The sequence below is a fragment of the Aplysia californica genome, unplaced genomic scaffold (assembly GCF_000002075.1).
Source record: "Aplysia californica isolate F4 #8 unplaced genomic scaffold, AplCal3.0 scaffold00166, whole genome shotgun sequence".
In the NCBI taxonomy this organism is placed as follows: Eukaryota; Metazoa; Mollusca; class Gastropoda; order Aplysiida; family Aplysiidae; genus Aplysia; species Aplysia californica.
In genome coordinates, this window is record NW_004797436.1 from 155,072 (window position 1) to 168,397 (window position 13,326).

General features: G+C 40.3%; 1 protein-coding gene across 1 annotated transcript in view; it reads right to left on the reverse strand.

The window, feature by feature from the left end:
• Positions 1-261: 261 nt before the first annotated feature.
• LOC101846959 overlaps positions 262-13,326 on the reverse strand; it is a 14,232-nt gene continuing 1,167 nt past the window's right edge. Inside the window, exons 3-6 of the mRNA XM_005097883.3 lie at positions 8,610-8,734; positions 6,017-6,061; positions 4,744-4,791; positions 262-2,002 (exon numbers count right to left, since the gene is read on the reverse strand). Coding sequence (XP_005097940.1) covers positions 1,926-2,002; positions 4,744-4,791; positions 6,017-6,061; positions 8,610-8,734 — 295 coding nt within the window. The 3' untranslated portion in view covers positions 262-1,925. The remainder of the gene's footprint in view (positions 2,003-4,743; positions 4,792-6,016; positions 6,062-8,609; positions 8,735-13,326) is intronic.

Below are 13,326 nucleotides of genomic sequence, written 5' to 3' on the forward strand. Positions count from 1 at the left end.
ACAGCACCATGACACACTCCTTATTCATATCTACATCACTTCATGGCAAGTTGGTCAGCCTCTGTACAAGTATAAGGAATGACATAGTGGGTCAGTTTTGACATTGGTCCATGTCTAACGTGACATTATTGCAGCACACTGACAGAACGTACCACTAACTCCATGCACGCAGGTGTACCACACACACAGTGCCAGTACCAGTAGGTACTTTCTCACACTCGGCCACTCTCCAACCCCATTCCCCTTTTTCTATCATTCAAATCACAAAAACAAGTATCCAGAGTGTTTACCGAAAGTCCTAATTCTTGTAACATAAAACAGTATGGTACTATCATGTTTAAAAACAACTAAAAATTTAATTCATCTCAAATTTAAAAACTTTTTTTAGCATTATGGAAAAATATCCTGGCATCATATAACAACAAGAATCTAGTTTAGCACAGAAAGTATGCCACAACCAACCAAGCCACCCTAAATTGTAACATTATGCTTCTCACATCCATTGTCCAGCACATAAAGTGGGCATGCCGGCACCAACACTTGCCGACGCAGACAGACATGAGCTTTTTCCACACTGACTTCCTTACTGGTATATATATATATATCTACTAACCATTCATCAAAATGTCTGCCTCAAAACGGACACATGGCACAAATCAGGAACCAACCCGACACAGCGAAACATCAGTCACACCAGGCTCATTCCGAGTGTGCTCCGACTCTGCAACAAACACACAACACAGTAGCACACACACATACACACACACTGACGACACAATATGGACCCTGGAATAAACAATGGCTTTTTCTTTCAGTCAGTCTATCTTTCAGCAACACACTGCCACACGACGCCAGTAAATGACTTGTGGTATGGAACCCCAGGTAACTGGTAAGTTTTTATGTCTTACAGGCAAATCTTTATGTCTTACCAAAGGTGTTGGAAGCAATGTGGCCAGTTGTGAGATTCAAATCAGAAATTTAGGAGGGTAATCATTATTACAGTAAACAATGTTTTACACTATGCGCGTGTACTTTCACCAAGAGAGAAAAAGGAATGCTTGAAAACTGCTCTCAAACTCTTTCAAGATCAATCCTTGACAGATTAGAATTAGAAAAGGTTTATTTTTCTACGTAAACCAGATAAAATGACATCACTACAGAGAGAAATTATAGGGGCTGGGAGACAGAGCCAAACCAAATTGTTCATGTCTCCAACTAACAAACTTTCCGTGGTTGCTACTGTGTAAGTGCCATAATCACCCTATGCTCCGATGTCTATTAACAGGACTGCCACATCTAAACCTGGCAAGAACTCTGCAACTTCTCTGATCACACCCAAACAGACATCCAATTAATACAACAAAATGGGCACACAAGAAAAAACAAGTCTGGAATTTTCTGGGACTTCTCGTTGAAAAACAGTGCCAGAAAAATGGCCCCCATATCTAAAATCTCTCACTCCGCACTTTTGCTTTCTAATCCACAGCCGGCAATCAACATGTGGTGAACATTTGCCCTAATTACTCGGTAACGCACAAGTGTCAAGAAAAAAACAAACATCTGTCTCAACTAAGTCACACCCTCACAATACCCTCTAAACCACACACTTGAACAAAACGCCCCCACTCTCTCTCTCATACACCCACACCATAACAGGTCATACCCTCACATTAGCACCTGAACCCCACACACACACATTCTGTCTCTCACACATCCGTACACTGCTCACACCCAAACCAAACAATAACCTCAAAACCACATAATCATACACAACACTTTCTCTTTCACACACCCGCAAACAGAGCATGTACCATCCGAGTCCGAACACACAAACAGTGACAGCTTGCGATGGTGGAGAGAGGGTTGAGACCAGATGAACTTGTGATGCTGACTTTGTACACAGAAAAAGGCACTCAAAGGGCTCCTCAGCTGGCTGGCTTGCCCAGGTAATTATTTAGTGTTTTCTTCTCCCAATAGTTTTCCAGGTCAAAGGGCTGAAAATCTGTGAATAATAATAGTAATAATAATAATAATAATGGTAATAATAATAAATAGCATTTGTAAAGTGCATATATCCCTACTTGACAGCAAGCTCTATGCACGCAGCACTTTATGATAGGAACTACAAGCATCACCCTGCAACAGCCCAGTTATTGACATTAGTGTTGTGACATGATGTAACCAGGGGCTCGCCAATTTTGGGACATTTTGGTATAATCTTGAAGCTTGTTCATTTGTCTCGCCTTTGATGAAAAAATACCCATCCATTCTTAACTTGTGTCACAGGTTAAACTTGTGAGTAAATGACGCAAAAGTTTGGTGACTTTCAAAGCTGTAACGTCCTTGAAAACTGTAAATTCACATTTTTTTGTGTGCCTTTGATCAAAATTTTGTAATAAAATCTATACACACAAAAAGTCTATAAAAATTGCCAGATGCGCAAAAAAATGTTGGTTTCTTTGGGGGTTTTTTAAGCAAGTGTTCTACGGCACTTGCAACACAATAAAGTCATATAACTTATAAGTGCGGGAGATTAGAGGAGTTACAAGAGAGTAACGAACACAAAAAAGAAGGAGGGGAGATAAAGACGATAGATGTTTGACAGGAAAGAAGAAGCAAACCACACCAGAGCATCCACCAACCACCCAACTTCTTAGGTTTCATAATTTTGACGAGCACCTGATTTCACAGCAAAACAACAAACTTTTTCAGTCATTGGAAATGTCAGTTTAAACAGTACAGTTACTTTAGCGATTGGGTGCTCTCAATTTTAACATCCGATAGGACCAAGACAAAGGGATGAAGAGTCTGAAAAATGTTCCAAAAACTCATACAGAAGGCCCCGTTGGGAATAGTGTGTAGTCCAGCAAGAGACCAACTGAGCTGACAGTGCACCCCGATTTTCAGTAACCACAATAACTCTACCCAAACATCAACACATAGAATGAGCAGTTCACTGTTGAAATGAAAAGCTCTGGAAAACACTATAACAGCCAACTTTTTCAAACAAAAAAAAAGGAGACTCTACCCACATGACCAGTCAAAATAGTGAGCACTGGCCAATAACACTCCCCCCCCCCCCTCCCTTCCAAACCACCCACACACTTTTTTAAGTCTTTTCTGCGTTTAATATATTCAAGCTATTCAAAGAAATCAAAGTAGGCCTGAAACAAAATATCTCTGACTAATTTAAGGCAGAATACGTCATTTCCAGGGGGGGAGAGCTCAGCCCCCTTCTGGACAAAAAAATGATTTCTTTGTCCTAGTACAGGTTTTACGGCGCTCGCAATTACATAAGGTCATATGAGCGCCAGAAGATTAGAGGTGCTACAAGAGAGTAACAAACATAAGCAAGAAAAAGGGGAGAAAAGGACTATAGAAAAACCACACCAGAGCACCCGCCAACCACCCACATACAGCTAAGATGAAGAAGCGGAGGACAGATGATAAACAAAATTCTAACCCCACATGAAACCAAACCCCCTCAAACTCCTGCCTGGCAGACCAAATTCACAATCTTCTATGTTGCAGCTTACAGAGGCTGGCATAAAATACACAGTGTGAGGAAACAAAAACATCTCCATAAAATAAACAGCCCCTTTCTGCAAAAAACCCCCCAAAAAACAAGGAAGACAGACAAGACCGAAATAGCAGGAGGGGGGCCAAAAGGGAGAAAATAAAAATACTTGTACACACAAACACACATATCCCAGGACAAAAGGAAAACCCAGAAACATTTAGATTTAAAAAATACCCCCAAAAATGTTGCTGACCATTTATCTAAATTGTTATATCTGATGGGTATTCAGATCACTACAGCACCTCAACTGAGAGCCTGATTGTATATACGCCAGTCATTTTTGAACCCATCCCTCTACAATCTACTTGTGCTTTTGAAACAATCCACATTGTATTATTCCACTAATCCCAGGAAAACCCCCAGACTCATGTTAAGGGGGTGTAGCTATGGTCAACACCCAAATGCTATAGTTTTTGGTCTAACGCTTGCTTTTCTGCATCAAAGGGGGTGACATAGTACAAAAAAAGGTTACCAAGCAAAAAATTCAAGATTTTAGCAATGATAATCTCGAGCCATCAAAAATAAAGGATTGATTCAGCATTTTTAAAACCAATTTTATATTTTGTCAATCATCAACATGCTTCAAGATAGAAGCCTAATATTTGGCATGGCGATTACTGTTGGTAGGTAGAACAACCTTACAGAGCCAAATTTGAAATTTTTGTACTGACTTGTGAGCCTTACAGTCCTTGTTATGCACTACATTCAGGTCTCCAATATTTTCAGATTTTATAAAATAAAAAAGGCCTAAAATTTCAAAGGTGTACCATAAAAAGAAAAATGCTACTGTAAGGTTATAGAGAAATGTGCATAAAAGATTGTGTGCAAATTTGAAACAATTCTGACAGTTACTTTCTGAGATCTACTCAATATAGTGTTGCAACCTGGTCAGATAAACAATTCTGAGAAAACTGCAAAGAGAGATAATTTTTGGTGAAGATTTTCCTACATTGCTACCTTTCTCAAATGCGTTTTCCAGCTATTTCTAAGTTTGATAAGGAATTAGGCTTCTAAAGATGGATCCTTGATATTGATATCTATAAGATACTCCAAAATCCTAAAACTGATATTTTTTTCAAAATTTTTACTGATCTGACCAGTGGATCCCCTTAAGTTTCTTCTGTTTACCTCAAAACCAAAAAGTTTCAATAAGCCAAACTTACTTCCTAAACTTTTAGAATCTTTTTCCAAGTATAGTTCGTACAGTGACTCTGAAATGAGAAGAGATGGGAAGTCACATTAATCAAACAGTGATGGCATCACCTTCCAAATACTGGAGAGGAAAAAAAAAGAAGCACTGTTGACGATTTTGACGGATTGTTTTACTGAGTGTGTGTGTGTGTGTGTGTAGTGTAAGGCCGGTCCCAGTGTGCCTCTGTAGGTCTGACCTCCATAGCGCTCTCCGTGCAAATGAAAAGAATACAGGACATGTGATTGAGCAGCATTGCTGTGTGGTCCATCTGTTATCAGTGGGGCTGCACGACGCATCAGACGTGCTATTCAACAGTGTTCATTTTCGACCAAAATTCTTCACAGGTCTTCAAAACTATCAAGAAGTTAATATTATTACGTGCTTTACTAATTAGATATTGTTTCTAGCATCAACATTTAACCACAAAATCCCAAGAAATGCACTTTATCATAGAATGTACATTAAAATTTCCAATCGAAAGGTTGACCTAGTTTCGACTGTTTGTTTACATATTCGTACGCCTGTGTGCTTCCAGGCTAGAATCTAGATCTAGATTGATAGTTCAGAAGTTGAGATGCAGAGGGATGTCCCTAGAAAGGCCAACATTCTAGAAGATAATAATTTACATCTGATCTAGATCTAGATTTAAAGTAGTCACCTCAGAATCTATCTAGAGATGTATCTAAATATCTGGCGAGCAGTGTTCGTAGAAGATCTCGAAGCAACGGCTAGGTAAGGATGAAAGAATATTATAATAGTACTGTTTGAGGAGATTTTAATATAAAAGAAGGAAAACAGACCAAACGAGCGAGGAAAAAGGATTGAAGCAGAGAATGTGTATACAACTCTCACACAGGGTTCCCACAAGCCTTTAGTTTTAGAAAAGTCCTTAATTAAGGTCCTTAGCCTTTGTCAAAACAAAATTGAGAATAAAAAGCCATTAATTTTTTACACCGGGTTGTCACGTCCTTTAAAGGGCCTTTAATTCGGCAATATTTGTCTAAAGAAAAAGATTTGGGCACTAGCAACACTAAAACACTAAAAACATAAAGAAAAAGAATGAGCATATCATACAATAACACGTACAAACCACTCGCATTACTGACTAATTAACTAATTAACAAAAAGTTACTAAGAGTATCATGTGTAAGTATACATAACACTGAAACACTTAAACCACAAGATAACCTTAGCCTTAGCATAATATGTAATTTATTTTATCATATTAAAACAGTATAATTTACCTCCATCTTTGTTTGCCTTCTGACCAGCCTCAACTTTTTTCCACTCTGTAAACATTTTAAGAAGATAAAATAATATTCAATATATGAAAACAATTCTCTGGTACATCACAAATCAAGAGAGGGATGTATTGAATGTCATTATAGAGAAGCTCAATTAAGTAATAAGGGTCACTCAAAGCCGGCAAAAAATGCAAAATAGACAAAATACCCATACTTCTCAGAAGAACAAAAGGTTGTGACAACTCTTATTCAGAAGTTGGAAAAGGAAGCACAGGAAGATACAATTCAGAGGAATGACCTTTCACTGGTAATGCCCCTCTTCACCCGTGGAATATGTTCACCCCCCAAAGGCAGTAACGATCAAGGTTATACAGTGGAGTCCACTTATAGACCTGCATGTGAGCCTCAACCAGATTGTCTGAAAATTTTGCGCACCCCCTCCCCCCCCCACCCCAAAAGAGCTTTTGTGGGTGTCATAAGGAAGGACTTCCGAGTAACGAGCGACCACCCCAACAAACACAACAAAGAAGAGACCTAACCCTAACCCTACCCGTAGGCCTACCCCAAAAAAGAACCTGCAACGAGCCTCGTGTGAAAAGGCCAGCATAAGTCCAAAATGAAAAACATTTTTAAAATTAAAAAACCACACTCCAAAACAAACAAGGCTTACAAGGAGCATAATGGCCTACATCTACATATTGCTAGATCTATATAATAATAGGGTTTGATACAATAACACAATAGACAATAGATTCTAGAATTGGAATATGAATCCTCCATATAGACGTCTAGATCTAGATTCTAGAAAACTAAATAAATCTAGATCTAGCTAGATCTAGATCTTGTAGAACAAGTGAATAGGATCTAGATCTAGGAATAGGCCTTGAACTAGAAATCCGCATCCGATTCCGAACAGAGAGGCTCAGCTGAGTCTAGCCTAGACTTGGTCTAGATTCTAAATAAATAAATAATTCACCCACCTGATGAAATGCCTTTTACCAACATTAATATTACAGCACAACCTATGATAGGGTTTGACAAAATAGAATTGGAATATGAATCCTCCATTCAGGTCTATAATGATCTATATAAATCTAGATCTAGATCTAGATTCTATTATCTAAATGAGTCGGACTGGAATGAATCCACACGATCTGAACAATTGAATTTGTCAACAAAACGAAATTCAAAATGGCCGCTCGAGCACGAAACTGAAAGTAGATAATTTAGGTCGTCGTCCTTTTTCGTATTCGCATTTCTACTCAGGTTCCGACAATTATGTCGGAAACGCCGATGTCGGCACGAAAACGAAAGTGCCGACAAAGCCGACGGGAGAAAAGGGGGACGTTGGCAGTTGGCCAGGCCTCGCACTTCGCACATTGACTGATACAGGTGGGCCTAGCGATAGCATCGGCCGTCTCGCGGGTCGCGTCGCGATTGTCGGATTTCAGACGATTGTCGGCAAACATGCAGGTCTACACTTATAACGAGTCCTGAAATAATGAGAAGTCCGTTATAAAGACAATACTATTCTAAAATCCTCTTTTTCCCCTTCTTTATCTTTGTAAATAAAATACTGCTATAGCGCAACAGACAAACATGCGAGTCGGTTATAGCGGAATTTTGCTGCTTCTGTGCCATTTGTACATATGATATGTAAAACCTCGCAAGTTGAGAAACTTGTTGGTGACCTAGCAAAACCTAGAATGAGAGACCCCACGTGTGCCATCGATGAAGGCTGGAGCGAATGAGTGGGGAGGGTGTTAGTTTTTTAGTTTTAGTAGAGGGTTTTACAGCGCTCCCAACTGCATAAGGTCATATGAACACCAAGGGGTGGGTGTCAACAGACTAAGTAAGTCTTTACAGGGAATCAGACTTACTCTGCTCACCTCTCTAGCTTCAACAGCACAAAGTCTGCTTCGACTATCAAGGCACCCCAAAAATAGCAGGTCACAAGAGTGTGACAAACATTCAAAAGAAGTAGAGGAAAATGTACATTAGGAAAGAAAAAGCAGCAGTTCCCTGTTGTAGATCAGGCAGTTATGAGCGTGACGTGATAAATCAGTCTAGGTCCATTTACAATTGTACTGTGCATGAACGAGAAATGTCCCCCCTTTGGGAATGGCCTAAAGGCACTATAGTCAGTGGCATGCGCAGACAAGCAGAATGCATTGCGTGATAGGCCAGCCTAGTCTAGATTTAGCTACCATGCCTCTCACTTCTCCGATACAAGGATGGAGAGGTCACAGTACTGATGGATGGAGTGAACTGTGTGAGGTGCGCAAGCAGATGGAACGCACCACAGGGTGTGGTGGGGTGGGGGGACAACACAGCGGGCGAGTTAGCCTAGAGCCCTTTCTTTCTGATTGCAAACGCCGAGCTGTCAACATCGCAAGCGCTAGAGAAAGAAACCTGATTCGATTTTTGATCATGTAAGACTTTACTTTCCAGTAACACCTCTAATCTTCTGCACTTGCGCCACTTGTATGACTTAATTATGTTTCAAGTGTTGTAAAACTCTTTCTAAAACCAAACTAATCCCTGGTGTAACAGTAGCACAAAAAATTAATGATGCCCTTGTAATGTGACTTACGCTTGCTCAAGAGGGTGGCCATTTCTAAGTGGTTCTCACTATTATGATTATCTTGACTGCTAGGAGATGGCTTCTTGTTGCCCATCGGTCGTCCCTTCTGGAACGTCGGCCTCGGATTAGGGGCACTGAATACAAAAAAATGTAAGTGTGTTTACTTACTAAAACAGATATAAAAATACAATAAGTAAGACAATTTATGACAGCAAAGACCATTCGACTTGAAGTAGGCATAATTACTAAAGCCTGAAAAAAAATACAAACTGTGCAAAACATTATAAACACTGTAGTCTCCGCCAAAGATCCCGGTGCTAGAGAGCAAGGAAAATTTGAGACCTTGTGCGAACTGGATCTGAGCCGATGCATCTAGGGAAGAATCCACGATGACCCATGTAAAGGCCAACAATCGGCAAAATGTTCTCTCCCTCCACTCTAAAATGAACTGACATCACCAACGGGTGCGTTTATGACATATGACGAGCAAAGAGTGGTCAACCTTGATGACCAATCAGTGGTGTGAGGTATGCCAACATTCATCCTATCATGAGTCTCAAGATCTACGTTTATCCAGTTTATAGCTTTCCATCTCTGACCGAGTTCCCCCGCCTTTATCGTAATGCACCATTACGTTTTGACAACACAAATTAAAATTCAATCTGTCTCGCAAATGCAGGAAGACTAAGAGAGAGAACAGCTGCAGTGGTCAGGGAAGAGTTCACAGTTTGATGTGATCCCGCCTGGTGCGAACTTGTAGGCCCTACCCACCCAGCGAGTGATGTAAGTATAGGTGGAGAGCTCAGATGCCAGTGCAATGTTTGGGAAAACAAACGCGTCCGTCAGTTCACACCTTTTGTTTTGTTTTAGCAGAGGTTTTTCGGCGCTCACAACAGCATGAGGTCATATGAGCGCCAGAAGATTAGAGGTGTTACAAGAAGAGTAACAAAAATAAAAAAGAAAGAGGGGAGATAAGGATGATAGATGTTTTGATAGCAAAGAAGAAGCAAACCACACCAGAGCACCCGCCAACCACCCACAGTTCACACATCGGTGTGATCCCGTTTGGGGCAAACATTGTACTGTTTCATCGTGTTTTACAACACTTCTGTGGTCACATTCACGAGAGTGGCTGATCTTTGACGCAACCGGCAGTTCAATGATCTCAACTCAATTTTTCACTCTTGGTTGATCAGATGTGCCCATCGGAGTTTCTGTTCCGTAAATTATGATCTGAAATGCAGGATCATAGCCGAATATAGTCCTTTGAGTGAATCAGTGTGGGATCTTATGGGTGACTTGTAGAGTAGTTAAAATTCTGTTTTCTTAAAACAGCAGGATCTTTTTTCACTCAACAACCATTGCAGTCTGACACTTTTGGGGTATACTGAAGCGTTAACAACAAAAAAACTGTGAAAGCTATCATAATTTTTTACATATATGTTGTTGTTGTTGTTGTTGTTAGCGATCCAGTAGCATCTGAGCGTTAACTCTTCTGCATGATGCCATTCGGTAATAGTTGCATGTTTGTTGTAACTGTTGTCTTGAGGAGTAGAGGCAATTAGATGTGTGGGGTAGCTTGGGAAGAAAACATCCCCTCAAATCAGTTAGTTTTCTACAGAAAAACAGATGATGTTCCACTGTCTCTGAGGGGTAGTCAAATAGTGGGCAGGCAGCAGACTGCTTTACTCCAATTCGGTTGAGATGTTGGTTGCAGGGTTCATGTTGTGTTGTAAGTTGGAAGATTATGGATTGATCTCCCCTCCTCAACTCATTGATTGGATCTTTGACCAGTGGTTTATTCACGTGGCCATACATCCTCCTTCCTGTCGTACCTGTGGCCCAATCATTCATCCACTCTTCCTTGAGGTTTGACTTGATCATTTGGCAGCAGGTGGTGTAATTCGTAGGAATTTCAGGCTGAGGGAGACTAGCTCCTTTCTTTGCCAGAGCATCAGCTCTTTCATTTCCCGGTATCCCAGTGTGGGCAGGAATCCATTGTAGGACTACTCTGACGTGGTGCCCACTTATCAAGTTATGTAGACTCCAAATCAAATGCAATATATCTTTGTTCACATCAGTCCCACTCTCAAGTGTCTCTAGTGTTGAAAGGCTGTCTGTAAATATAACGATGTCTGTGGTAGCAAGTGGGTTAGTGTCAAACAAATAGTTGATGTAGTTTGCTGTGTTGGTGATAGCCTGTTGTTCGGCAATGAAATTGGAGCAGAAGGACCCGCTGGAGTTGAAGACTTCTTTTTGTTCCCCACGGGGCAGGTTGATCACTGACCCATATCCAGCGTTGATTGTTGCCTTAAAGGCAGATCCATCAGTGTATTAGTGGATCCATGTTGGTGGATAGGAATCAATTGTTTCAAGGGCAGAATGTTTTAGTGCTACAGAATATGTGTTTTTATTGCTCTTGTCCAAAAGTGTTTTCCTAATTTCTGGCTTTGCTAAGGTGAGATGTGGTGGGAGAGTTGAGTATAGTACAGTATAGTATAAGGTTTACGGCGCTCGCAACTGCTAAGGTCATATGAGCGCGCGGAGGGAACTCTTTCCAGAGGTTCTCCTCTTTCAGGGAGGTGATGTTTTTCTTGGAGATTGAAAACAGTGTCAAGTACAGATTTTGTATTTTTTAGTCTTTGATTAGGTTTCCACTTGCCAACAAGGACTCTATTAGGGTGGTTATTTTCTAGCCTTTTAGATCTTTCATATATTTCTAAAGCTGCCCGTTTTCTTCGAGTTTCTAATGGCTCAATATTTGTGTGGATTTCACAGGCCGCAGTCGGTGAGGATCTCATTCCGCCAGAGATAAGACGAAGAGCTTGGTTTTGGATGGTGTCCATTGAGTTCTTTGAAGTTTTACTGCAAATGTTTTGTAGAACAAGATTATAATCAAAAACAGCTCTGGTATATCCCAAATAGAGGCCTCTCAAGGTGTTGTCTGATCCCCAGTTGGTACTGGCAAGTTGTTTGATGAGATTAAGTCTCTTCATAGCATTCTTCCCAAGGTTGTTGGTGTGTTGTTTCAGGTTGAACTTGCTGTCAAGTTGTACTCCAAGATACATATGCAACAAGAGAAAGAAATAAATGTTCTCAAAATAAAAAAATAAGAAAACTGCATCTAATTTGTCCAAATAGCTTTTACTTTATCAATATTTTGAAATGGCAATGTCTGGGGGTTTCCCAATTTTTTTTTGCACCCAATTTATAACAAAATCATCTATCGCAAAGCAGGGGTGACTGACTTAGTCCGTTACAGCTAAAACAGCTAAAAGAGTATCACACATAACTTTACATAATTCTTAACGAAACAAGCGGGTGAACTGTTGGCTTTTCGCCGCTTCCCGTAGCATTTAACCGAAGAACACAGTATATATCGGTCATAAAAGTGCATCCTGTAAATACACGGGATTTGAAAGCCACCAGGCCAGTGGGGCGTCCCGTAACACACAGGAATAGGCTTCAAGTGAGTTAATAAAAGCGAACTGGGATCGCAAGCAGTGGGATCTTAGGCAGAGACAATTGTAGTGCATTAGTATTACTTGCAACAGAGCAAAATTCTGTATCGCACTGAAACAATTCACAGAATCTACAAAAGATTTTAATCATTACAAATACAAATCAATCCAGTTGTAAGCATTTTCGTGTAACAACCCAACACAATAAGTATGAAAAGAAATTGCAGAATGTAAGGCAGATTAACACTAAATCACCTAATCCGCTCAATACTGTCCGCTTTTTATTTATAGTCTACATAACACAATAACTCTTAGCCTAGGCCTGAAACGCATTCCAGGTGATCTTTCCAAAAGTGAAACTAAAATAAATTTCCAATGTTTCTACACTGCTAGAAAGGCTGCAGACAGAGTCAAGAGCCCACAGGAGGGGGGAAAGGAGGTGACGAGGTGGGGGCAGACAGAGGAGATGAAAGCAGACGACACAACAATGCTAGAGAGCAGGAAAGGAGGTTAAAGGAGATAATTTTAGAGAAGAAAATTTTTTGGTCGGATTCGAACCCGAGACCTTTGAATAAGAGGCCAACACCTTAACCTCTAGTCCACGAGAGCCCCACCCTACCCTCGCCCAAGTGTTTTAGTTTAAGCTTAGTTTTAGTAGAGGTTATACGACGCTCGCAACTGCAAAAGGTCATATGAGCGCCAGAAGATTAGAAGTGTTACAAGAGATAACAAACATAAAAAAGAAGAGGGGAGATAAAAAGGACGATAGATGTTTCATAGGAAAGAAGAAGCAAACCACACAAGAGCACCCGCCAACAACCCACCACCCAGGTGTGAATGAGTACCCGGCCATAGACAGCAAAAAAGATTGTCAGTATAATGTTAGTGTTTTAGCGCGCCTATAAAATGGCAGCTTGCACTGTAAGCTTTCCAAGAAGTTGAAATTATTTCAGAATGCTATCAGGTCTGCTGGGGTAAATTATAAAAATAAGACCATTGTAAAGACTAAAGTGCATCTTCTATAGAACTTGCTGTGAGCTGGATTTGCACTATGAATGATAGATCTATATATTAATATAATATGCGAGGCATCACGGTGAATTCAGGCGCCCGTCAAAATAATGTAATCGAAGAAAACAGCATTTTTTTTCACTGGTTAGGCAATTTTGATCAAATTTTTGTTTTTTGGCTCATCACCTTTTTTGTCCATTCAAAAAATATTTCTGTGTAGTTTTCAAAGATTCCTCATTGAAGTCGTCATACTT